The 27,865-nt window shown below is 38.9% G+C and overlaps 1 protein-coding gene across 18 annotated transcripts in view; it reads right to left on the reverse strand.

The window, feature by feature from the left end:
- IPCEF1 (interaction protein for cytohesin exchange factors 1) overlaps nucleotides 1-27,865 on the reverse strand; it is a 201,867-nt gene that overhangs the window by 21,533 nt on the left and 152,469 nt on the right. For all 18 annotated transcript variants that reach the window (XM_045391349.3, XM_015448996.4, XM_074037303.1 and 15 more), the window contains one exon: nucleotides 18,602-18,974. In XM_045391349.3, coding sequence (XP_045247284.1) covers nucleotides 18,602-18,974 — 373 coding nt within the window. The remainder of the gene's footprint in view (nucleotides 1-18,601; nucleotides 18,975-27,865) is intronic.

Raw genomic sequence — 27,865 nt, forward strand, 5'->3', positions numbered from 1 at the left:
TTTGGCTGTCAAGAACACTGTATGCAGATTATCTCTTTAAACGCTATATTTTCAACTTTGCCTCCCCCACTATCTTATTTTTGGTCTTTCCTTGTGCTTTCTAGAATGTGGCTGTTTATTTTCTACTCAGAACCTAAACGCTGGATTCAGAAGACAGGAGGGGAATTCATATGCCATATTTCCTATCAGAATTTGAAAGGAAATTTGTTTCAGATTAGGAAAGTCTAAATGATGTTCCAGGGAAGATAATTTTAGTTCCCCAACATGCAACACTTGGAAAAGTTTAGGTAGAAAACAGCATTTCCTGTTCATATGCAATGTTCTAAGTGCCTGAGAAAGAAAAGACCGTGGAAGGCACTTGTCACTAAGAGCAGAAAAATCTATATAGTCATTTGGGTATTTTGCATACACTTTAAGGCTTTACAAATGTCATTTAATATAGCACCTGATGCCAAAAGATCAGAAGAATTGTATAGGCTTCCTCCAATTAGTAAATTTGACAACTCTACAACACAGCAAAAGATTTGAAATCATAATGATAGATTTAAATTATTTAATTAAGAAAAAAAATCTGGATAACTCATTTTAGTAGCGAGGACACTACTGACCAACAACATTGGCATAGTATAATTTGAGAGAGAAATCTATTTTTGCTGCTGTTGGGTAGAGATAACGATCATACGCTGAGTTTTTACTATGTGATATGCACTGTGTTAATTCTTAGACCAACATTATTTCATTATCTTTTAACACTTCTATGAGAAAAGTATTATTAACCCTGATATAAAAGGCAGGATATCAAGACATAGAAAGATTAAAACTCTTTCACCAAATTCACAAAGAGACAAACCTAGGTTCTGACTCCAAAGCTCATTTTCTTAAATACTATGCTATAAATTTACATAGCTATACTATGCTATGAATATATATTTGATGCATTCTTTCGAATAAAACTCAATGAAGACTATGTATTTCCAATCAGACAATATATAGTCCCTGAGATGGTAGTTGACTGAACTGGACAGACCAAGGCTCAGATCCCTGCTTGAACTACTACATCTTCAAAGAGGGCAATCCCCACCCAGAGCCTCTGCTGCTGAGGTGCCCAGGTTTTGTACCTCAAATTCTGTCTCCACAAGGCCACAGGGCACAAGACCTGAGAGTAGAAAATTGATAAGCCAGCCAGCAATCTAGGACACAAACCACAAAATCAGATTACCTTCCTGGGGCCTTGAACTGGACACTTGGGGATCATGAACCAGTTGAATCAAAAGCAGAAGGTAATAATCATAAACGCATATGTACAAGACTGCAACCATGTATTAAACAGAGGTATGAGTGCTTAGAAGAAGAGAATGTCAAGTTGGGAGAACACTCTAGTTGGGAAAGGTGAGGTGATTTTAAAAGGTGGCAGGTTTGTAACAAACCTGCACATCCTGTGCATGTATCCCAGAACTTAAACTTAAAATAAATTAATTTTTTTAAAAAAGATGGCAGATAAAATAAATTCCATGAGAAACTAAACATATTAAGAGAGAGAGAGAGAAAAAACACCCAGGTATAAAGCTAATGTTTTTACTTGTGCTCTCATGAATCTGAGACAATAGTAGTTTCACTTTGATTTCCCTCATTTTCCTCTATTTGTTTTACCTTCTCTGCCAGAGTCATATACGTATCTTCTCTCATGTGTTCGATGTTTCTATTAAGACAGCTCAAGACTCTTCTACTGTATTATTGCTTTTATTGATAAGAACAAACCTAGTCTATTGGGTGATCTTTAATGGTTGTTTTGTTGTTGTTATTATTGAATCTCAAGGCAATCGTTTCCTGAAATAATCTTAAGTTGACTCCATTGCTCAACTATCTGATCAAGTAGCTTTATATTCTTAAAACAAATATTTCATTTGTTTTTAAATTTTACTCTTCCAAATATATGAGCACCCAGGATAAGGCAAGATATTTAAAGCAGACATAAAATTACTACATTTGCCCATATGCCAAGAAAGCAGAAAACGTTGGTGTGCATAAAAGACACTTGATCCTTTTTTCTCTTTTTAAAGTACGTTAATGAGGTAGAGGCTGAATGAGAACAAAATGGTAGCAGTGGGTGGGAAGCTGGAAAATCACCTAAATTCTAGGATACGAATCCAATGCATTGTAGATAAACATGTCAGCTGTGGCCCCCAAACCCACTGGATCCATCAACCATGTGGATCCATGATGGGGACAAGTGAATACAAAGGGTAAAAATGAAAATTTTAGAAAAAGGAAAGGGATGAGGCTAGGGGACACTTCAGGCCAAGAACAGAGAGGAAAGAGAAAGGAAGAAGTTAGCTTATCTCAGTTTCACTGGGCAGAATATGAATGTTGGAACAGATAAATGCCATTATCTTTTTTTTTTCTTTTTTTTGAAACAGGGTCTCGCTCTGTTGCCCAGGTTGGAGTGCAGTGGTGCGATCTCGGTTCACTGCAACCACTGCCTCCTTGGTTCAAGTTACTATCCTGCCTCAGCTTCTCGAGTAGCTGGGACTACAGGTGCGCACCACCACACCCGGCTAATTTTTTGTATTTTTAGTAGAGATGGGGTTTCACCATGTTAGCCAGGATGGTCTCGATCTCCTGACCTCATGATCCGCCCACCTCAGCCTCCCAAAGTGCTGGGATTACAGGCATGAGCCACCGCACCCAGCTGCCCTTATCTTTTCAAGATGGCACTCTCATTCCCTTACCGCTATGACTATTATCTACTGCAATCTATGCACTTGCATAACATGACCTAACTAGTTAGATATACCATATTCATGGATGACTTAAAGCTTTAAAGGTAGTACTTCTTGCCAAATTAATCTAAACATTTGAGAAATTTTTGACCAAAATCCAAAAATTATATTCTAAATACAACCTGAAAATTAAATTCACAAGATTACCTGAATGATCGTGCCAAGGAGACTCTACAGAATACCAAAGAATGCTTTAAAGTTAGATTCTAACTACCATACTGACAAAGTGATAAAAGGAAAGATTGGGCCGGGTGATGGCTTACACTTGTAATCCCAGCACTTTTGAGGCCGAGGCAGTCAGATCCGTTGAGGTCAGGAGTTTGAGACCAGCCTGGCCAACATGGTGAAACCCCATCTCTACCAAAAATACAAAAATTAGCCAGGTGTGGTGGCATGCCTCTAGCTACTCAGGAGGCTGAGGTGGGAGAATCACTTGAACCCGGGAGGCAGAGGTTACAGTGAAAAGAGGTCATGCCACGACACTCCAGCCTGGGTAACAAAATGAGACCCTGTCTCAAAAAACAAAACAAAACAAAACAAAAACAAAACAAAACAGGAAAAATTGTTTTGAGCTCAGAACATTTAAGCAAATTTCAAGTACACAATGTAGTATTGCTGACTCTCTAGTCATTATGCTGTATATTCAATCCCCTGAGCGTATTCATGTTATAGCTGAAAGCTGGTACAGCTGTTGTTGTCGCTTTTTTTAAGGGAAAGTTTTCAGCGCATCTCAACATTTGAAGAATTGCTTGGTCCAAGGGCAAGTACACTTCAAATGTTGAGATACACTGAAAACTTTCTCTTAAAAAAAAAAAAATAGCTGTATCAGCTATCTCCAAAAGTAATAGCACTGGTATATATACTGATACATATTAGAATGTTTACTGTAACACTCTGTAATAATAAAAAATTGGAAATCACCTAAATTTCCATCTTTGGAGAATTAATAATACTACTATACTAGCAGTAGTATAATATTCACACCACAGAAAATGATGCAGTTATCAAAAATAACAAGGTAGAGCTTCATGTACTAACATGGAAGGTTTATGTGGAAAAGCAAATAGGCTACAGATGGATATTTATCACATAATTCTATTTACATTTTTTTTAAAAAGACCAATGGTATATGTGTGTGTGTGTGTGTGTGTGTGTGTGTGTGTGTGTATCTGCATTGGTACATAGAAAAAATACACTCCAAATGTTAACCAGAATGCAAGATCCAGGACACAAAAATTGTAGGCATAGTGCCTAGAACAGTTATTACCAAATAATAAAAGTACAATATTTTTTTGAATGAATGAATAGTAATTTTACTGATAAAGATATGGTAGCATTGGGAAAATGGTGGTAAGGGAAATCTTTATTTGTTCTTGGTATCTTTCTAGATTGTTTGAGATTTTATCAAGTATGTTATAATACTTTTGTGATTAAAACTTAAATACAGATAAAAATAAACTCTTGCCTACCCCTTTCAGATAACGTTATGATGTGTCACAAGAAACAAACATAGTTCTTGGTAATAAAACAAAATTATTTGTAAAGTACTACCAGGGCCAGACTGCCTGCATATGGCCCTTTTTCCTAAAAAGTAAAAAATCATCCTAAAGATTGCAGATTTCTGATCCTGCTACATGGCATGACTAGCTAGTCCTTCAGGTTAAAAAATATATTCATTGGTGATAAAGAGACATACTGAATATTATTGTCCCTTGAGCCTCTTATCATGATATACTCAGCTGTATTTGAAAGCATTTTGAGAAAACAGAGCCTAGCGAGGGGTCTCATGCCAATGGGTCCTGCCAAGGAGGAGGGTCTTCTGTATTTCCAGGGAGCAGCTATAGACATGGAGATTAATGACCGCCTAGGTGTTCAAACTTCCAAGGCACACTTCATTGAAAATAGGAAGACATTCACAGTGTACCTTTCAAATATTTAGAAAATATTTCTAACAGGTACTTTGTAATTTTTAATGGCAAAAAGTTAGAGTTTAGATTGTGACTGTTCATAACTGCCACGTCTTGCCCTCAAACTTTACAAATCAGTTCAGCGTTACTTTACACGGTTAAAGGTCTAGTTTGTATGGCTGATATAATACATGATATGTAAGTAAATATGGTCGTAAAATTGCTATAGATTTGGCTTTGATTTTAACACAAAATATGCCATAGGCTTATTATACATATTTAGTGTCAAGTTCTGTATTGTGATTACTTCAATTCCTCAACAGTCAACTTTTAATCCAAGGGTGTCCAATCTTTTGGCTTCCCTCAGCCACATTAGAAGAAGAAGAATTGTCTTGGACTACACATAAAATACACTAACAATAGCTGATCAGCTAAAAAGAAAAAAAATCACAAAAAATTCTCATAATGTTTTAAGACAGTTGATGAATTTGTGTTGGGCCACATTCAAAACTGTCCTGAGCTGCAAGTTGGATAAACTTGTTTAATCTTGGCTTTTTGCTAAAAGCTAAAAGCATTTGGCTAACTGACACCTTTCCTGACTTAGCCCCCAGAATAACCACCCTTTTGGTTCCCCTTCTCCCTTAACAGGGGTGAAGTTTTGCTTGTGTTCTTTGCAGTCTATCAATGTTGGGGCACCCCAGAGCTCAGACCTGAATTTTTTTTTTTTTTTTTTTTGAGACAGAGTCTCGCTCTGTCGCCCAGGCTGGAGTGCGGTGGTGCGATCTCAACTCACTGCAAGCTCCGCCTCCCGAGTTCACGCCATTCTCCTGCCTCAGCCTCCCGAGTACCTGGGACTACAGGCGCCCGCCACCACGCCCGGCTAATTTTTTGTATTTTTAGTAGAGACGGTATTTCACCGTGTTAGCCAGGATGGTCTCGATCTCCTGACCTCATGATCCACCCGCCTCGGCCTCCCAAAGTACTGGGATTACAGGTGTGAGCCACTGCGCCCGGCCAGAACTGACTTCTTCCTTCTTTGTACTCTCTCTCCCCGGGTGATCTCAATTAGTCCCAATTCTTCAAATACAACTATACGTTGAAGATCACCCATTTTAAATCTCCAAGCCCTCTGCTGAAGTCCAGACTCACATATCCACACAGACTTGACTTCTTCGCCTGGATTTCAAATTCAACTTCAAATTTTTGATTGATATCTCCAAATGGTAGGTCTTTTCCATCTCAGGATATGACGACTCTATTCTTTTATTCATTCATGCTGAAAGTCTTGAAATCATCTTTGACTTCTGTCTTTTTCTTTCAAACCTCATGTCAGCAAATTCCATTGTCCCACTATAAAATATACACAGCGTCTGACCGTTTTCCATCTCAACCTAGTGTTTTCTTCCTAGCAACTCCCATCACCTCCACCTGAACACTGGCAGCAGTCACCTCGCCGAGCATCCTGCTTTCACAGATGCTCCCTCATGTCCGTGCACGGAGCCAGAGCAGCTCTTTCCAAACTTCAGTGAGACGGCATTGCTCCTCCCTGCAGCCTCCCTGCAGAGGGAACCCTGCCGCCGCTTCCCCTCCCACTTTGAGCAGAACCCGGAGTGCTCACCTGCCTACCTGGCCCTGCGTGATGGGATCCCTGCTCACCTCTTGCACCTCTGCTCCTGGCCACACGCCCTCCACTCTACGCACTCCACACTGCGTCTTCCTGCCGCTAGTCTTCAATCATCTCCAGCACTGTCGGACTGCCCTTGGTGTGCTTTTTGCCTGGAAAACTCTTCCCCGAATATTAATTTGGCTCGCCCTCTCCCCTCCATAGTTTTCTGCTCAAATATCGACCTATCAGAGAGACTTTCCAGGACCACCAATGTAAAATCACACACCCCACCCCATACCCCACCTCTGTCCAGTCGCTCTCTAAACCCCTTGCCCTGCCTCTTGTAAAAAAAAAAAAAAAAAAAAAAGCATGGCTTTTAACAACCACTGAATCTATCACACGTGCTGTTTCCCTACCAGTCTCTCCCCTCAGTGTTAGCTCTATGGGACTGTTTATTTTGGCTTTTGCTTGCTTTTTGCCCAGCTCATGGCATGGTGCTTGGCATAATAAAAAGCACTTGACAAATATTGTTGAATGAATGGAGTTCCCACACCCAGTGATATCATAACAGTATTTACATGCTTCTATTTCTAGCGTTAGGTGGGTGACCTGTACTACTCCACCAGTAGTTATTGAAAAACATGTAACATCATGATTGTCGAAGGAGAGAAATTATCTTAGTTATACGTGGCTTGGCTCACATCATGTCTAACTCAACCCTGTGTCTTGCTGATTACTCAGAATTATTCTTAGGTATTAAGTTGATTAGAATCTCAGGCTGTGGAGTCAAACAGAACTGCATTTCAGATACAACTTTCACACTTACTAGTAACATGACTGTTTTAAGCTATTTACTTAGTCAGTTTAAGCCCTAGTAAAATAGATATATTTTTCTTCTTCCATAAAATAGAGGTGATGAAAAAGTACCTACTTCTAACTTGGTGGTAGAAGTGATGAAAAAGTACCTAATTCTGACATGGTGGCAGAGTAGGAACACAGAAACCTTTCTGTCTGAGATCAAGCAACCACAAAAATGCCCATAATCGCTATTTCTATCACCATTGTACTTTGGATCTATCCAAAACAAGAAAAATAAGTAAAAGATACAGTGTTTGGAAAGGAAAAAAGCAAAACCATTATCATTTGTAGAAATATGATCATACACATAAAAAAGTAGGATAATTACTAGAATTAAAATGAGAATTTAGAAAGCTTGATTCTTAAAAATGCATTTAAAACCTAATTGCATTCATGTACACCAGCAATAGTTATAAAATGAAAAAGAGAAAAATTGATTTTAAAAATAGCATTTAAAAATATGAAATATATAGCACTAAATCTAACAAATATTTTCAAGACTTTTAATAGAAAATATAAATTGTGAAATTTTATTATAAGATGCAAGAAAGACAAATAAATGGAGAGAGTTAAAGAGACCAATTTCATGTACTGGAAAATTTTAGACTATAACAATTTCTGTTTCCCCCAGATTGAATCTAAAAACGTAACTGAATTCGCGCCAAAGTCCCACAGACTGTGTGTCTGCATGCCTGTGTATGTGTGTGTATGTGTGGGTAATTTCACAGTCGATTCTAAAAGGTATATGGAGGTTAAAATGGCCAAGAGTATCCTAAACACCCTTGAAAAAAAGAACAAAGTAAGAAAACACGTGTTGCCAGATTTTAAAACTTATTTTGTAAAAAGAATGGTATGAGCCAGGGTAGACAAAATAGCCCACTGGCGACTTACGTGGACGTTTGGGAGAAAAATGGCGTGTACAGAAATGATACTAGGAAAATTATATGTGCATATGGAGTAAGGTGATATTGTATCTCATTCATGGAACACATCAAAATAATTCCAAGTGGACTAAAGTTTATAAAATATGGAAGAATGTCTTTAAGATACCAGTGTAGGGAGAAATTTCTTAATACCATAAAAAGCATTTAACCATAAAGGAAAGGATAGATCATTTTAATCACCTTAAAACTGAGTTCTACTTATTAAAAGATACTACTTTACAAGAAAAGTGAAGTAAAAATGTAGAAAATATATTTGCAATATGTTAAACTGACAATGAAGGAGTATCCAGAATGTATACATTCCTAGAAATCCATTGGAAAAACAAAAATACACCTATGGATAAAAGAGTGAAATAAACACTCTTAGATGTGCTAATCCATAATCAAGATTACCACCTGCCAAGTTTGCAAAAATTTAGAAACTCAACATTACCAGTGAGGATGTGGGGCTCTGAGAGCGCTCACCCATGCTGAAGAGATGTGTTTTGGTGGAACCAATTTATAAAGCAATTTCATCTAGTAAAGTTGAAAACAGGCATACATCATGGCCAGCAATTCCATTTCCAAGTATATACCCATAGAGAAACGCAGGCATATGTGGACCAAAATGGATATGTAAGAGTTTTCATTAAGAACATTTAAAGACAAGCCAGAGACTGAAAGAAAATATTTGCAAAACACACAAATAAAGGACTTTATAATAGAGAGACGATAGCAAATAACAGTGTAGTATATAGTTCAAGATAGCTGGAAGAGAAGATTTTGAATGTGGTTACCACAAATAAATAATAAATGCTTACAGTGATGGATATGGTATTACCCAGATTTGATCATTATACTAGTATAATGAATATATTCATGCATTGAAACATCACACTGGGCCGGGTATGGTGGCTGACGCCTGTAATCCAAGCACTTTGGGAGGCCGAGGTGAGTGGATCACCTGAGGTCAGGAGTTTGAGTCCAGCCTGGCCAACATGGTGAAACCCTGTCTCTACTAAAAATACAAAAATTAGCTGGGCATGGTGGCTGTAATAGGGAGGCTGAGGCGGGAGAATCACTGGAACCTGAGAGACGGAGGTTGTAGTGAGCCAAGATTGCACCACTGCACTCCAGCCTGGGTGACAGAGTAAGACTGAGTCTCAAATAAAATTACAAAAAAGAAACATCACACTGTACCACACTAATATGTACAATTGTTTTAGGTCAATTACAGGTAAGAAATTAAATAAAAATAAAAAACAAACTGTTATCAATTATAGGTAATTGATCTTACCTATCAATTACAGGTAAGAAATTAAATAAAAATAAAAAACAAACTATAAACTATCTTGTAGACAATAATGTATCATCAAACTGAATATTCTGCTCTCATGTATTTCCTATACTTATATTGACCTAGTTTGAATCTGGTCCCAAAAACTCACAAAATATACAACTGTCGCCAACATCACATAAGCAAAAATCATTAACTTGTACATGTAGAGTAATAAAATGACGTTTCACGTTAAAAATATTATTCATATACACACACATACAAAGACTCAAAAGAAAACAAAAAGCTAATGAAAAAAATAGGCAAAAGATCTCAACAGATACCTCACCAAAGAAAATATATATGAAAATTGATAAATTCTGAGCAGCCACCTTATATTAAAGATTTATATGCCATAAATAGCAAAAAATATATTTATATGCCATAAATATTTTTATATGTCATAAATATATTTATATGCCATAAATAGCAAAAAAGCATCTGAAAAGATGCTCAACATCATGAGTCTTTAGGGAATTCTAAATTAAAACAATGAAATGTTACTACCCACCTACTGGCATGGCAAAAACCCAAAACACAGACAACACCAACCGTTGGCAAGGATGTGAAGCAACAGGAACTCTCATTCATTGATAGTGGGAATGCAAAATGGTACAGCCACTTTGCAAGACAGTTTGGCATCTCTTATAAACTTATACATATTCTTACCATATAATCCAGCAATTGTACTCATTGGTATTTACCCCAAAGAGTTGAAACTTGCATCCATGCAATAATCTGCGCCCACATGTTTCTAGCAGGGTTATTCATAATTTTAAAAACTTGGAAGCTACAAAGATATCTTTCAATAGGTGAATGAGTAACAAACTGTGATGTATCCATACAATGGAATATTATTCAATGATTAAAAAGTAACCTATCAAGCCACAAAAGACTTAGAAGAAGCTTAAATTCATATTACCAAATGAAAGAAGCCAATCTGAAAAGGGTACATACCATATGATTGCAACTATGTGACATTCTGGAAAAGGTAAAATTAAAGAGGTAGTAAAAAAGATGAGTGGTTGTCAGGTTCTTGGAGGAAGGGTAGAAGGATGAATAGATGGAGCACAGAGGATGTTTTTTACGGCAGTGAAACTGGTCTGTATGATACTGTAATAGTAGATACATGACGTTATACATTTGTCAAAACCCATAGAACTGTACAACATAAAGAGTGAACCCTATGCCAGGCGCAGTGGCTCACACCTGTAATCCCAACACTTTGGGAGGCCGAGGAGGGTGGATCACCTGAGGTCAGGGGTTTGAGACCAGCCTGGTCAACATAGTGAAACCCCATCTCTACTGAAAATACAAAAATTAGCCAGGCATGGTGGTGAGCGCCTGTAATCCTAGCTATTTGGGAGGCTGAGGCAGGAGAATCGCTTGAACCCAGTAGACAGAGGTCTCAGTGAGCCAAGATCATGCCACTCCATTCCAGCCAGGGCGACAGAGTGAGACTTTGCCTCAAAGAAAAAAGAAAAAAGAAAAAAACCCTAATGTAAACCATAGACTTTAGTTAATAAAAAAGTATGAATATTTATTGCCAGTTGTAACAAATGAACCAAACTAATGCAAGGTGTTGATAATAGAGGAGACTGTGTATGGAATGGAGGGGGCACATGTAAACTCCGCACCTTCTGCTAAATTTTTTTATAAATTGAAAACTGCTCTACAAAGTTAAGCCTATTAATTTAAAAATAAGAATGTCCACAGCAGCATTTAACATAAGAGCCCACAACTGAAAAAAAAGAGTGCTCACCAATAGTAGATACATTTATTGTTGTATAGTAAAACAATGGAGTACTATAAAACAATGAAAATGAATGAATTCCAGCTAGATACAGAGGATATTACAAGGGGTTTCTGCCATTATGCCTGCATTTCTCTAGGGGTATACACCTGGAAATGGAATTGCTGGCCATGATGTATGCCTATCTTCAACTTTACTAGATGATGACAAATTGCTTTCTAAATTGTTTCCACCAAAATATATCTCTTCAGCATGGGTGAGCACTCTCAATACCCCACACCCTCACAAGTAATTTGCTGGCTAATTTATGTTTCATGGCCCAAATGGTGGCCACATGGCTATTGTTTGTGTGTACATTCATGTGTGTCTATTTATGGGGCACTTTAGATAGAGAGAGAACACTCTTCTATGCATATGATACTTTTCAGTATAATTAACAATTTCCATGAAACAGAAGAAATGATGAAGCATATAAATATCAAGAGTCATGAAAAGAACTAGAAAACCAAGCATTTGAACTTAATTAAACCAAAAAGCTTCTGCACAGCAAAAGAAACAATCAGCAGAGTAAACAGGCAACCCACAGAGTGGGAGAAAATCTTCACAATCTGTACATCTGACAAAGGACCAATATCCAGAATCTACAATGAACACAAACAAATTAGAAGGAAAAACAAACAATCCTATCAAAAAGTGGTCTAAGGACATGACCAGACAGTTCTCAAAAGAAGATATACAAATGGCCAACAAACAAGAAATGCTCAGTTAGTGATGGAAACCACTAATTGTCAGGGAAATGCAAATCAAAACCACAATGTGACACCACCTTGTTCCTGCAAGAATGTCCATAATCAAAAAATAATAGATGTTGGCATGGACGTGGTGGGCAGGGATCACTTTTACACTGCTGGTGGGAATGTAAACTAGTACAACCAATATGGAAAACAGTGTGAAGATTCCTTAAAGAACTAAAAGCAGAACTACAATTTGATCCAGCAATCCTACTACTGGATATCTACTCAGGGGAAAGGAAGTCATTATACGAAAAAAGATACTTGCATGCATGTTTACAGCAGCACAATTCGCAATTGCTAAAATATGGAACCAGCCCAAATGCCCATCAATCAACGAGTGGATAAAGAAATTGTGGTACATATATACCATAGAATACTACTCAGCCATAAAAAGAAACCAAATAACGGCATTCACAGCAATCTTGGATGGAATTGGAGGCCATTATTCTAAGTGAAGTAACTCAGGAATGGAAAACCAAAATTATATGTTCTCATTCATAAGTGGGAGCTAAGCTATGAGGATGCAGAGGCATGATAAAATGGACTTTGGGGACTTGGGGGAAAGGATAAGAGGGAGGTGAGGAATAAAAGACTACAAGTTGGGTTCAATGTATGCTGCTGAGATGATGGGTGCACCAAAATCTCAGAAATCACCACTGCAGAACTCATTGATATAACCAAACATCACCACCTGTTCCCCAAAAACCTATGGAAATAAAAAATTAAAAATAAATAAAAATACACATCTATCTGCATATACTTTTACTCTCCTGCTAATGAGTAAATAATAATGACATCAATAACATCAAAAAAGAAAGAAAACCAAGGATTTAATCACCAAGAAGAAGTTATAAGATAGAGAAGAAAAATTGAAGACCCCTCTAATAACTTTCCAACCCTCTACGCCACTAGATCACATGATAAGCAAAACAAACACTTCTGCTTTGGTGCCAGACTGACAAGGAGGAGATGCCTGTGACAGGTCACTTTGGCTCAAAGCCACATCAATTTAGAAATGATCCCAGCATCAAACATGACAATACTCCCTATTTTTTTCTTCCAGTGCTGTTTTCCATACTCTATACAGACAAAAAGTGCTCAAAATATTGTTGACAACACACTATTCTAGTAGCATAGTATTAAAAGGGATGTCCAACATGACAAACTTCAAAGACTTATTTCTGTCATGACAGACGCAGTTTTCATCTGTAATAAATGTGGTATTCTGGGCAGGAATTTGTGCAGGAGCAGTGGTACACCTAGCGTACTTAACGCCCAGGGCAGATCACTGTTAATACCCATTCCTCAATATTTCAAACTGTTTTACATCTAAAATCATGGTGGCTCATATCTGTAATTCCAGCACTTTGGGAGGCCAAGGTGGGTGGATCACCTGAGGTCAGGAGTTCGAGACCAGCCTGACCAACATGGAGAAACCCCATCTCTGCTAAAAATACAAAATTAGCTGGGCGTGGTGGCGCATGCCTGTAATCCCAGCTACTCGGGAGGCTGAGGCAGGGGAATCACTTGAACCCAGGAGGCAGAGGTTGCAGGAACCAGGAGCTGAGATTGTGCCATGGCACTCCAGCCTGGGCAACAAGAGTGAAACTCCATCTAAAATATAAAATAAAATAAAATAAAATAATAAAATAAAATCCTCACCTCTAAATTTACTCATTTCTGAGTGGAAGATTCCTCTTACCTTATTCACATTCTGTCTCCTCTGAACCTACTACCTTCCTTTTTCAATTATGACCTCCAACTCCTCAACCCCTCCTACTTCTTTCAAACTGTCATCGCCACTCTAAGCTTTATACCTCCAAATTCTAGATTACATTTGTCACCATCTCCCATACCTTTGCCCCAGTGACTTCCCACCACCTACCACTCGTAACTCCTAGCTTCAGGAAAAATTGTAGGAAGTAGGATGAAAAACAAAGATGATGCAAAATCTGAGTACTATGAATGGCCTAGTTAAATCACACAAATTTGCAGGTAACTTAATCAGCATGACTTCATGACAACTCACGGAGATCTTTAGCCACATGACACAGGATCAGAGAAAGCAGGTGGTGAGTCACCCATGCCTGAGATCAATGCCATTGATGCCAATGATCATATATTAAAGGTTTTCTCAATATCAAATGATACTTCACAAAACAAGATTACTAGGAAATGTTCTAGGAACAAAATTAAGTGCTAAGGATACAAAAACCAAGATCAGTCTTCACCCTGATAGGTATGCTGCAGAACCTCTCATCTCCCCTTTCCTTCCCCTCTCCACTGCCGCCTCCTACGCAGGCTCCCTAAACCCTCTCATGTTGTGTCTCCCCTTATTCTATTCTTCCCTGCACTCTACAGCTCAATCATTTTTCTAAAGCGTACTTCCAACTCACCCTGATTAGAAATGGTCATCCATTAGCTATTGAAATTAAGGAACACCTACCCCAGTATTCAACCTCAACCAAATGTCCTTTCCATCCCCTTTTCCAGTGCCTCCCTTCTCGATGTATAGATCTTGCCACTTAGATGAGATCTTGTCTTGGGTCCCTGCTCTCTTTTAAACCTCTGGAGTGCTCTCTATCTCTTCTGTGGCACCTGTTTTACTCTGCTTTCTTTTGTTAAATGTGTCTAGTTCCTCCCACTCAGCCCATCGGTGTTAACATTTTTGAGACCAGAATTGTACCTTGTTTACAATTTTTTTTTTTTTTTTTTTTTTTGAGATGGAGTCTTGCTCTGTCATCCAGGCTGGGGTACAGTGGCATGATCTCAGCTCACTGCAACCTCTGCCTCACGGGTTCAAGCAATTCTCCTGCCTCAGCCTCCAGAGTAGCTGGGATTACAGGTGTGTGCCACCACACCTGGCTACTTTTTGTATTTTTAGTACAGACAGGGTTTCACCATGTTGGCCAGGCTGGTCTCAAACTCCTGACATCATGATCCGTCCGCCTCAGCCTCACAAAGTGCTGGGATTACAGGCATGAGCCACCGTGCCCAGCCCCTCTTGTTCACATTTTATTCACTTCAGCACAAAGTACATCAGTACATGTATGTTAGGTACTCAAAAAAAAAATGATAGATGCACAATATAATAATGCAAAATTAAATGGAGTCCAGTTTTTGACTTATTTTTTATTACATACTCACTTCCTGAGGAGGCATACTACATGATTCCAACAGCAACACTCAAAGTAGCTAGCTGAAGTACTGTTTCACACTCAGATTGTGTATAATTTTGTTAATACTTTTTAAATCCTAAAATCTGGCTCATTCATGTCACTTTCCTGAAATGTCCTGCATGCTCTAGAATGCTTGTCTCTTCTTTAACAATTTTTTAAAAAATTAAGCTTGTTATCTACATGACTCCCAGATCAATTCTGGCTGTGCTTGTACCCGATAATTTGTTTGTATAAATTGGGTATTAGTTTTATTCGCTTATTAAATTGGGTATTAGTCTTATTCGCTGACATACAGCTTTTCAGCACCCAGAGTAAGGTTTCTCCATTCATTAAGTAGAAGTGACATTGTCTCCGCATTGTCAGCAGGTAGTGTGTGTTGTACATATGTCTGGAAAGACACAGTGTGACTTACTATCACACAGGCATAAGTCATGGCTCAAAAAACTTCTAACAAAAGAAATGAGGAGCACAGGGTAAAATTGAGATGAAATGAACATGTCATTAACCCTCTCACCTCTTTTCCCATTATGCTTTGTGAAATTAATCAGTGAATAATTCCTAGAGCTCTGGAACCTGGAACTCTCAGCGAAGAAAGGCAATAGGACACAATTAACACCCTGATTTTATTTTTTTAATAGCTTACATACACTACAGGAGGAAATGTCTAACAGAGTATTTAAATTCAGCATAAAATCCTAGCAACCACAATTTTAATTGCATACTGACTGCAAAAGTATTTCTTTCATTGTCTAAATAAAAGGAAGGCTATAATACGTACTGTCTGCTTATTTCAGGACTCAGTTATTCATCTTTAAGAATCTTTGCTAGGATGAAAGACTCTTTCTCCAGCAAATGCATCTTGAGACCAGGACTTAATCTTTTAAAATCCTAACTCTCCTTTTGACCTATGTTAAGACTTCTATCCCTGACATAAAAGCACCTTGAACAATTTCAGACACTAGAATTTCAAGAATTTTTTATTAGTAACTCAAAAACATTACCTTTTAAAAGTCACAAAAATGAAAAGCTACCTTTGTCTGCAACACATAAACACACATGTAAAAAAAAATGCACAATATGAAATTTGATTACTCAACAGCAAGTCATCACAAATGCAAGCAAAGATTGGGTTGCTGTTTCCATAGAGATGACTTTAAGTGGTTCAGTTCTTCTGGGAATTTAACCAAATCCCCAGCAGCAGAAGAAAATCATCAGCAAAAATTCTGCAACATATGGCAACTGCCAACAAATCAATGAGAAACAAAAAGAAAAAAACTTCCATTTTCTTTTCCTTTTTAATAAGAGGAATACCGTCACTTTGAGCTGTTTGAAGAAGTGTACAGATTTTGCTGGGCACTCTGCGTGTAACTCAAAACTAAATAATACCAGGTTGCTTCATTCTTACATTTAAAGGGCTGTTGGTATCCAGCCAGGCTCTACAGCACATGCAATCCTGGAATGATATTTAGCCAGGAACAAGGACTGTTGCATCTTCCCATGACTCTCTGGCTATGGTCCTAAAAGAAAACTCTTAACCTCCAGGGTTATCTCTTGGGAAAGAATGCAAATGGGATTTTATTCTCTAGTATGTTTTTGAAGCTATGCTCATATTGGGGTGTGTGTGTGCGTGTGTGTGTGTGTGTGAGAAATTTTTTTTAGTTCTACTTATGACCCAATGATTAAAGTAAGTGTTTGTAGGAGAAAAATAATAGATGTAGTACTTTGTATTATTTTCTTTAGTTCCACCAGTCCTATATCTGGAAGTCTCTTCTAAGTATCAAGGTAGAGGTCATCTAGTTCAAGATACTTAAATCATCTCTTCACTATATCTTTTCAAGAACAAGAGTTGTGATCAATACTCAATAGGTAATCAATATTCAATGAAAATGGTTGTCTCAGAATGAGTAAACAACTCCAGTGATAAGAAATGCATTACTTTCCAAGGAACCCATTCTATTTTGAAGATCTCACATCAAAAAAAAGTTCTTATGCTGAGCTTCAGTCTATCTCCTTTTGACTTGCACCACTGAGCTCAATTTTGTGCTTCCAAGGAGATACAATTAAGCTCGATACTTTGTCCAAATGACAGCACCTCACAAACCTGAGGGCGGGTTCAGACTACTCTTCCTCACAGTCTAATCTTTAGTCCTCTCCATTCCTCAGTGATAAAGTTTCTTTTCTCCTCCCTATGCTACTCATTCACCTCTAGAAATAGGTTGGTTTGCCAATGACTTTATTCACTCCAGTTCTTCTAATGTAAAATAGACAGTTGGCCTAAGAGGGGAGGGGTATAAGAAAAATAGGCCAGGCAGGTCTGTGTAAAGCATCCTTAGGTAAGGCCTCACAGAGTGGTGACAACTGTTGTAACCTAGAGAATTAGTTACCAGGCTGAGTATTCAAATTTACATACTTTTAAAATACGATACACACACACACTGTCACACACACACACACACACACCTTGGTCTGCAGTTGTGATCCTTGGCCAAATTACTCTGGTACCAAAAATTAAATTAGCAGGGTACCCATCTGAAATTTGAGAACTTAAAGAAAGATTCCCTGACTAGACTAGAGGAGAGGAGAGAACAGTCATCTGCGTCATTAGACACTCTGGCAAGTGATTATGGGAATTTAGCAAGTCAACTTTCTCTCAATGGCACACCAAAAATATACAAACCAAACTCATCGTTCTTTAACTGCTCAGTATCTTCCATCAGGTAACCGTGTTTTACAGAAGAATGAATAGCGCACAATCAGAAAAGACGCGTCATGATTGAACAGTAATAAAAACAAGCTAATCCTGAATAAACGATAAGGACCAGTTATCAGAGTATTTTTTAAACCTCATATTATCAACTTCATCACACAATTAATTATTTCCTTTGTTAAGATGTAAAATGTTTTTTGAATGCGTAAGTTGTGCTCTCCTTTATATATAAAGGTTCTAATGATGCACAAAGTGCGCGCAAATTGTCTGTCTTCCCATTAACCACACAGGAACATTCAGAAGACGATGGGCTAAGAATTAGATGCTGTCTGGGGCACAGCCCAGGGAAAGTGGCTGCTCTAAGCTCATTTTGAACTATTAAGGTGATGTTATGAATACAAGACTACAAAATCCTAACTCAACCACCACAAGCTCCAGTGCATGGGACATGGGACCAAAAACAAAGAGGCAAGTTTTTTCTCCAATTGGTGGAAAAGTATCATTATTTTATGATCACATGTCTTAGAGTTCTGAAGCAGTTGGTTAGTGACACTTATAGCAAGTAATTAGTGACCTAGTAGCTGGAGTTGTCCACATGCAAACTCCTCTACAAAGCAATCTCTGGGCATAGCCCCACTTGACTAATTATTGAATCATCGTGCATGAGTTTAACCATTGTTGTTACAAATTAATATCAGAGTTCCATACACACACAAATACTCACTCTCTAACGAAGAAAAAAGAATTTCTTGGTTTACCTTTGTCCATGATCTTTGATCCAGCAGGCTTATCCGGGACAGTAAGATGGTCATGATTGCTACTTAATGAAGAAGTATCATCACTAGATAAAGAGTTCAAAAATCCACTTTCTGATGTGACAAAGCTGTTTTCCCGGGCCTTGTGGCTGCCTGCCTCTGAGGGTGCAGGTGAATGAACTTGTACAGCAAACGTTATTGGTTGTCCCTCATCTTCAGCAGCAGATGAACTGTTAACTGTGTCGGGCAAGGATTGTCTCTCTTTAGATAAGGAGGAAGGAAAACTGCTGGGTGTCTTCATTGTATTTTCCAGGGAAGAGAAAGAACACGATGTTCCACTCAGGCTGGGTGAGGATGAAGATGCCTGCTGTGCAGCCTATTTTTTTTCACAAATAAAACCAAAAAAAAAAAAAGAATAAAAGACATCATGATTAAACCATCATTCTCTACCTTTCATTTTCAATCACGGTGTCCCTGTGTTATTTCAAAAAGTGACCAATAATAAAACAGTCAAAAGTAAAGGCATGATATTTATTTCTGTTTGACACACACTAGGATTTCATTCTCCAAAACTGATTTATATAACTTTACATTCACTGTTCTAGGATCTGAAAAAAATCTCCTTATCATGATCTGTCCTATTCTTCAACACTCCCCAGAAACTTAAAAGGCCTCTTTTGGGAATCCTTCAGAATACTGCATTACACTTTGAGCAAAATATAATTTGCATCTATCACTTAATTCACACTGATGGAACAAAAAAAGGTAATTATGAAAAAGGAGAGGCTGGGTGCGACGGCTCATGCCTGTAATCCCAGCACTTTAGAAGGCTGAGAGGGGCGGATCACCTGAGGCTGGGAGTTCGAGATCAGCCCGGCCAACACGTTGAAACCCCATCTCTACTAAAAAATTAGCCTGGCGTGGTGGCACATGCCTGTAGTCCCAGCTATTCAGGCGACTGAGGCAAGAGAATCACTTTAACCTGGGAGGCAGAGATTGCAGCAAGCTAAGATCATGCCACTGCACTCCAGTCTGGACGACAGAGCAAGACGCTGCCTCCAAAAAAGAAAAAGAGAACAAAAGCTGGAGCCATTCCAGAAACAAAATACGAACTTAAACCCTTGAACATCGCTCACGTATTCCTTAGTGCATTAAAAGCCTTGGCGACATTTTCATCAGTACAGAGAGAAAACATCAAAGCAACATCACCAATGATATGATTAGCTCTGTGTCCCTACGCAAATCTCACCTCAAATTGTAATCCCCACATGTTGAGGGAGGGACCTGATGGGAGGTGACTGGATCATGGGGGTGGTTTCCCGCATGCTGTTCTCATGATAGTGAGTGAGTTCTCATGAGATCTGATGGTTTAAGAGTATTTGGTAGTTCCCACCTCACTCACTCTTTCTCCTGCCACCATGTAAGATGTGCCTTGTTTCCCCTTTGCCTTCCTCCAGGATTGTAAGTTTCCTGAGGCCTCCTCAGCCATGTGGAACTGTGAATCAATTAAAATCTCTTTTCTTTATAAATTACCCAGTCTCGGGTAGTTCTTTATAGCAGTGTGAAAATTGGCTAATATAACCAACAAGGATACTCTTGGAAAGAACTTGATTTCTTCTGAGATTTTTGTCTTTACTACATTTTGATGCTGAAATACATGCCTTCTTTTAAAAAAAATGGTGACAGTACATATAAGCCTTTGTCTCTTTGGAGTTTTCTTTTTTTAATGTCCTATGTGGCAAAATAAAGATTCAGCAACTCTATCTTGTTTCTCCATTTTTAATTTTATTGACCAATAAAATCCAAAAATCTAGATTCCAGTGCTCTGTGGATCACCCTGTATCTCCAACAGCAGATAAGACAGAGAAGGCATTTTATGGTTCAGTTGCATTATATCATCCTATGGGACATGCCTGTCAACGTCAAGCATTCAAAACTCCAAGGAAGGCCAGGCACAGTGGCTCATGCCTGTAATCCCAGCACTTTGGGAGGCCGAGACAGGCAGATCTCTTGAGGCCAGGAGTTCAAGACCAGCCTGGCCAACATGGTGAACCCCATCTCTACTAAAATTATAATAATTAGCCAGCCAGGCGTGGTGGCTCATGCCTGTAATCTCAGCTACTTGGGAGGCTGAGGCAGGAGAATCACTTGAACTCAGGAAGCGGAAGTTGCAGTAAGCCAAGATCATGTGATTATACTCCAGCCTGGGCAACAGAGTGAGACCCCATCTCAAAAAAACAAAAACAAACAAACTCCAAGGAAGTGTCAGGAAGGTTGATAGAGAGAGGAAGCCAAAGAGCAAAGTAGGATCCTCCTCAAAAGCCTCAGAATCATTGCAACTAATTCAGAAGAGCTGACTTTCTTCCAAATCAATATGGGCCCCAGGAAATTTGTAGATTCTGAGCTCTGAGTTTTGATGGGGGAAGCCAATATTTACCCAATGTGTGCCCAATTAGCTCCATGCTAGACATAGATTGTCAGATAATCAAGAAATACACTTTTAAGTAGCATGACATCAAAATCTCTAGTTAAGATACTAACTAATCACACATATCTTCTCAATAATCATATAGTGGCACAGACATAAAAAAAAATCCATTCAGGAATATGTCAAGTATCTTGTAAACTGGTTACCTTACATCCCTTAGATCTTTAATAACCAAGAGATCAAAGATCTGTAATTTCAATAAAACCCTAGTTATCTAGAAGAGGAAATGCACTACCCCCAAATTGTCTAAATAAATGACAAGAACAGTTTACTTATTAGCAGGATCTGCAAAATAAATATTAACAAAAATATCCATTCTGGCCCAGTCCTGACACGTTCCCCTATTGTGAGCTATTTTAGTAAAACTCAACTTCTATGTGATCAACTTCCTTTTTTGAAACAACACCAAACATGAGCTTTTCCTGTTACTCCTGCTGACTCTACTTTAAATTAGATTATAGCAAACCAGGCTATTTGAACAGCAGACCATGTACACAGGTGCTACAGCATTGTCTGTAAGGTGTTTTGAACCTCAAAACTCTGCAAAGTGTCAAGACCTGTTAAATGAGCATCAGAAAGATCTGTGAAGTGTCATCCTGTTTGTGGTGCGACTCAAACACAGTGCAAATGCTCTCTCAATCCATTTTCTCTAGGCACCAGGCACCACTTATAAATTTCACTTTTAAATGGAGAAAAGATGAATGAGGGGAAAAAAAAGAAAGAGAGAGAAAGAAGAAATAAGAAGACTTGGAGAAGAGGAAAAGGCAAATGAGAAAGCGACTATATGTTCAGGTCGGGGGAGTTTTCATTGGAAAAGAGATTGACAAAATATAAATCAAAGTGAACCTGGAGTTTCATTTCCAAGGATTCAGTATGAAAACACACTTTAAAGACCATGTAGTGCTAAGGCATGGCTCATTATTTCTAACATTATGGAGAAACCAATAGCCAACATCAAGCATAGAACTCTTAGCTCAGTGCTTTCTGTGAACCATCTGCACAATATACTCATAAAGCTCCCCAATGAAGATCACATGAAAGAAGAAGGCAGTGCTAGTCTCTCCTCTCCGCCCCACCTCTATTGGTAAATATGAGCCCATCCTTTGTGTGTCTGTTCAAACACCAACTCCTCCAGGAAGCCTTCTCTGATAGTCTCAGAGCTAGGTAGTTGCTTTGCCTGGTGCTTCTGGGCTTATTTCTATCATAATAGGTGGAATGTCATTTTGTGTATCAACTTACACAGTTGTCCCTTGAACAGTAGAGATTCAAACTGCACAGGTTCACTTAAGCACAGACATTTTTCCAATAAATACAGTCGGCCCTCTGTGTCCATGGATTCCAAATCCACAACCAAATGGGGATGAAGACAGCATTTGCGGGATGCGGGATGAGCAACTCGAGGATACAGAGAGTCGACTTTTCGTTTAGGTGGGTTCTGCAGGATCCACTGTGGGACTTGAGTATGCACAGACTTTGGTCTCCATGGGGTTCCTGAAACTAAATCCCCACAGATACCAAGGGACGACTGGATTGCAACTACTGATTGACTGTTCATCTTTTTGATGAGCTACCTGAGAACAGGCCGGTTTTAATCATTTTTGCACCTCCATTTTTTGCCTCTTGTTTGACACATAATTGGTAACAAATTAATGACAAAGAATTGGCCAGAACCAGCTTTGTGAAGAAAAGCACCCCAGAGTTATTCAGCCTCTGGGGGAGGAGCTCCCTGAAATCCTCCATAAAGTTGCTGAGTGATTTATCCAAATCCCAAGATCAAGGGGTTATCGGTGCCAATTACAATGCAAATAGCCTGACAAAATATTCTCATAAGCTCAAATGAAAGTATTATTTTATTTAGTTAGTGATTAATAATTGTATGTGGTTTCATCTCTTTCAGAACACTTAGGTATTAAGTATTTTACATTTAAATGAGGAAATTAAAGACATTTCAAAAATCTTAGTTCTAGTTAAGAGACTATGATATGATTACATTAAAAATTAATATTGATTTTCCCTATTTTCTGTATAGGATAGTTTTAATTCTTGAAGAAGCTTCATTCAAATGTTAGCCCTAAAATCTTTTTCTTGGAATTGTTTTTCAAACACAAGTTCGACATGGTAAAAGAAATAGTTTAAAATGGCCACCCAAAGCCTGTAATTAGGCAGAAGTGACTAAGCATAAAAATCTTAAGGAGTCAAAGTACATGGAAACAAAAAAGTCCAAACAAAACAAAACAAAACCAAAATGAGAAGAAAGGAAGAAAAGTACACAGCTTCCCTTTCCTTATATTGGCCATATTAGCAAAAACAAAAAATAAACCAGTCAATTGTTGTCAAGCCCCAGAAGTATCATGTTTGTATTTCTCCTATATGCCAGGAGAAGCATTACCCTAAATACCAAAAGACCTTGTAATAGTATACTCCTTCTCTGCCACTGACCTTCTGCATGACCTTGGGCAATGTGCTGACCGAAGATCTACTCATCACTGTGATCCTTAGTATCCAAGTGACCTTGAAGAAGTCATTTTACCTCCAAGTACCATTCTACCGGCTTCCTGCCTTATCACTACTCCTCACCCCACCCCAGTCCATCCTCCAAACCACAGATAGAGTATTGCTAACACATACAAAAAGTTCATAATATTCCTCTGCAGAAAACCCTCTCGTAACTGCCCATCTTAAGTAGAATAATATCCACAGTCTTCATTAGAGCTTAGAAGGTCCACATGAACCCCTAAGGACTCCTCTCCCTGCATCTCCTCCCTCCTTCTCCACGCCTTCCTAGCCACACTGGCCTTCTTTCTGTCCCATCAGCACATCTCTGGTCCCTTTTGCCAGAAAGGCTTCCCTGTGGATGCTGGGTGGACTGCCTCCTTCCCATTGCTTGGACCTCCACTGAAATATTACTTCTTCAGCAGGCTCTTCTGTGACAGAGCAGACAGAGCAGTATCCTCTCCACCCTCAACCCCTGGCCACTCTCCAGCCCACTGCCCTACTTCATCTTCTTCGTAGCATTTGTCAGTCCTTGAAGTAATTTGTTTGAATTATTACTGCATTGTCCCTCTTCCTCAACACAGAACTCAAGATGCTCAAGGGAGAAGACACCATCTAGTTTAATTCAGCGTCCCTGTATTTTTTTTTTTTAAATAAAAACAGCTTTACTAAAACACTGGCTAGGTGTGGTGGCTCATGCCTGTAATCCCAGCACTTCGGGAGGCCGAAGCAGGTGGATCACCTGAGGTCAGGAGTTCAAGACCAGCCTGGCCAACATGGTGAAACCCCGTTTCTACTAAAAACACAAAAATTAGCTGGGCATGGTGGTCCATGCCTGTAATCCCAGCTACTTGGGAGGCTGAGGCGGAAGAATCACTTGAACCTAGGAGGCGGAGGTTGCAGTGAGCCGAGATCACACCACTGTACTCTAGCCTGGGCAACAAGAGCAATACTCTGTTTCAAAATAAAAACATACACACACAAAGAAACACATTAATTTATTATGTATTATTATTTAATTAGTTAGCTAACTAGTTAGTGTATATGCTACTGAATATGAGTGGCTGTGTGTTGCAGAAATATTTTAGAGGACAATGAATAAACTGCAATTAGGACAAGGTGCACATTTTCCATTTTCGTTTACCCCAGGCTGCCACTTAAAATCAAATGCTATCACATTTGATGATTCCTTCCTTTCTAACACATCATAAAGTTTTGTATCTCTATGCCTTTTCTTGTGTTCCTCCAACTAGGATTACAATAGCAGACACTTTACGAACTTACCCAGATCCCCTTTACCTGGCTATGCTGCAGCCATCCCCAACTGCTGCTAGGCCTGAAACTAATGGTTTACATCTGAGGCTTTCACCAGAGGATTACTTTGGCTATTAAGAGATGCCAGGAGACTTTATTCTCAAAAGCTCTTCATGGCACCCCCATATTGGTAACAGTCCCTGAAACATGGTAAATACACAAAAATATTTATCAGCTGCCTAACTCAAATGTATCAAGAGGGGCAAATGATATCCCATAAAGAATATTCTTCATGAAACATAAGCAGCTTGCAAATGCTACCTATGATAGCTATGTTTATTTCTCTGGAACCTGACTTCCTCATTTGTAAAACTCATACAAGATTTCTGTGAGAGTCAAATGAAATCATTCTTCTGAAAGCCATGCAAAAGCACCAGACAAGTGGAAAATAGTGTATTTCTCATTCACATGGGAAAATATTTATGGAGCAAGAAATTTGTGGGGGTTGTGGATGAAGTCTCAGTAATGACTCGCTCACCCATCCATCTGTCTGTTAAATGTTTATTTAGTTTCAAATGTGTGCTAGGCACAGTCATAAATGATGTGGGTAAATGAGAAGATATCGGGCACTGGCTCTGACTTTAAGAATGTAATAATTAGAGAAATAAACCAGATATACAAAATCTGTAATCAAAAGCAGATTATGATAACAACATGAAAAAACTGTCAAAAAAAAAAAAAAGAAACACTACAGGAATACAGAGAGTTCAGAAGAGGGAAGAATCACCCTGACCTAGAGGACCAGAGATGCTCACATGAAGGAAGCTACATCCGAAGCTACCATTCTGAAAGACATTTAGAAGATGGGATTGGGGTGGGAGTGGGGGCAAGTGGTCCTGCAAGTGGAGAAACTTTATACCTACAGGTGCAAGGGCAGGAAAGTCTGGAATGCTTTTGGGAAACAGCAGGCCGTTTGTTGGGCTGATGACAAAGGCAAAATCAGCAGCAAGACCATAAAGGCAGTCTGAAGACAGCCCAAGGGCCTTGAATACCAAGCCAAAGACTCGGGAGGTAATTTAAGAAGCAATGAGAATTCACTGGAAGTTTTTGTGCAGGTGAATCAATGTGATCAGAACTGCATCTTAGGAAGACTAATTGGGAGGTGGTTTTTAGGAGGAGAGAGAGAGAGAGGGACTAGAGACAGGGAAAGAAAAATAGCCTGTTATTTCAATAACTCAGGCCAGGGCTGATGAGGGCCTCAACTAGGCAGTGGGAGCAGAAGGCAGGAGAGAGGCTGGGGGACAGCCACCAGGCTGTGTGACTGACTGCCAGGAGAGCAGGCCGTGAAGATGAGCTGTTAAAGTCAGAGGCAAAAATATAAAGACAAATTTTAGCCAAGTCTTAAAATCAGTTAGATATTCAACCATATGGCTTACAATCATTTCTTGAATCTTGAGGAGAAAGGGTGAATTTTTCTCTCTACCTTTTTCACCCAACTACCCACTTGCATTTCTGTTCTTTCATTTAGTACAGATATTGAAGAATCAAATGACTTTGGCAGACAACTGTTCAAGATGTCTTGTTAAGATTAAATGTGAATTTCCAAAATTAATTTCACCTCTGTGTTTAAACTTTTGTTTTGTTTTCTTTTGTTTTGTTTTGTTTTTTTCTGTAAAGATGGGGTTTCACCATGTTGCCCAGGTTGGTCTTGAACTCTGGGGCTCAAGCCATACACCACCTCGGGCTGGTGAAAACTTTGACTTCCTCCTCTGTCGCTGCCCAAGGATCACAGTTTGCAAGATTTATTTTTCCTTATTGCTTCTTTTGTTTATTTTAACTGATTTTCCCCCTCATTTCAGTATTTAAAAAACTACTTCTGAAAAACATCAAAATGTGAGGATTGTTATGTTGAAATAATCTGCATAAGCTGCTAGAAGCTGGGATTATAAATATTTATCTCCTCTGTTTGTCTCATATTTGATCTGCCTATTTGAAGATCTACCTTCCAAATGGATTCAAAATCTAACTATTCCATTTCTCTGCCACCCCACTGCTATCCTCTGATGGAATCGCCACCATCTTTCGCAATAGCTTACTGTATACTCTCTCTTAGTTTTCTGATTCTATGCCAACCTCCCAGAGTCTTTTGCACAGAGCAGATTGAGGGCTCCATTTGAAATGGAAGTTGATTGCACTCTCCTCTGCTCAAACCTTTCAAAGTCTGCCTAAACAACTCAGGTGTCAAAAGTCCTTAACTGGTCCATAGGCCCTCCACCACATGGCCACCACTATGCTTTGGCTTCATTTCCTACTACCCTCATCTTGGTTCACCCCGCTTCAGCCACAGAGGGCTCCCTGCAGTACTACACATCAAGGAGACCTTGACTCTCACTGTTCCCTTTGCTTGGAAAACTTTTCCCCCAAATATCCACTTGGCTGACTCTCACACCACCTTTCAAGGTTTTGCTCAGATCTTAGCTCTCAGTAAGGCCTGTCCTGGCTCCTCTATTCTTTGCCACAACCCAGTATCTACCCCAGCACATCCTGGCTCATTGAAGTCCACCTTCTCACGTAGCATATATTTTCCTTATTACGTGGATTGTTTATTAACAGTCTCCCTCAACTAGAAGTTTGGCTCCATGATGAACATGAATCACAGTCCACTTTATTCACTGATGTGTCCCAAGTATTTAGAACTCTGACTCTCAATAAATACTTGCTGAATGAATGAATATGCCCGGAAGCATAGACCAGGTTATCTCATGATGCTTTTTTAAAATTAAACTTGAAGGAAAAAAGTGACTTTTATAGCTCTTAACTCACTTTGTAGCTTATAAAATTATCAGATTTGAAATGGAAAGCTGGTTCCTTTTTTGCTCTTTTGTGAAACTAAAGGAATCACAGATAATGATTTCTACAGATTGTCTTTCAGAGTGAAAGTAAAGATTTCGCATCTACTTGGAGCCCTTTCAGTAAGCCCGTTAAAAGCTGCCCACTTGCAACTTCTTTGAGAATAAATGGATGTTCTTTCC

This window comes from Macaca fascicularis, chromosome 4 (genome assembly GCF_037993035.2).
Source record: "Macaca fascicularis isolate 582-1 chromosome 4, T2T-MFA8v1.1".
Classification (NCBI taxonomy): domain Eukaryota; kingdom Metazoa; phylum Chordata; class Mammalia; order Primates; family Cercopithecidae; genus Macaca; species Macaca fascicularis.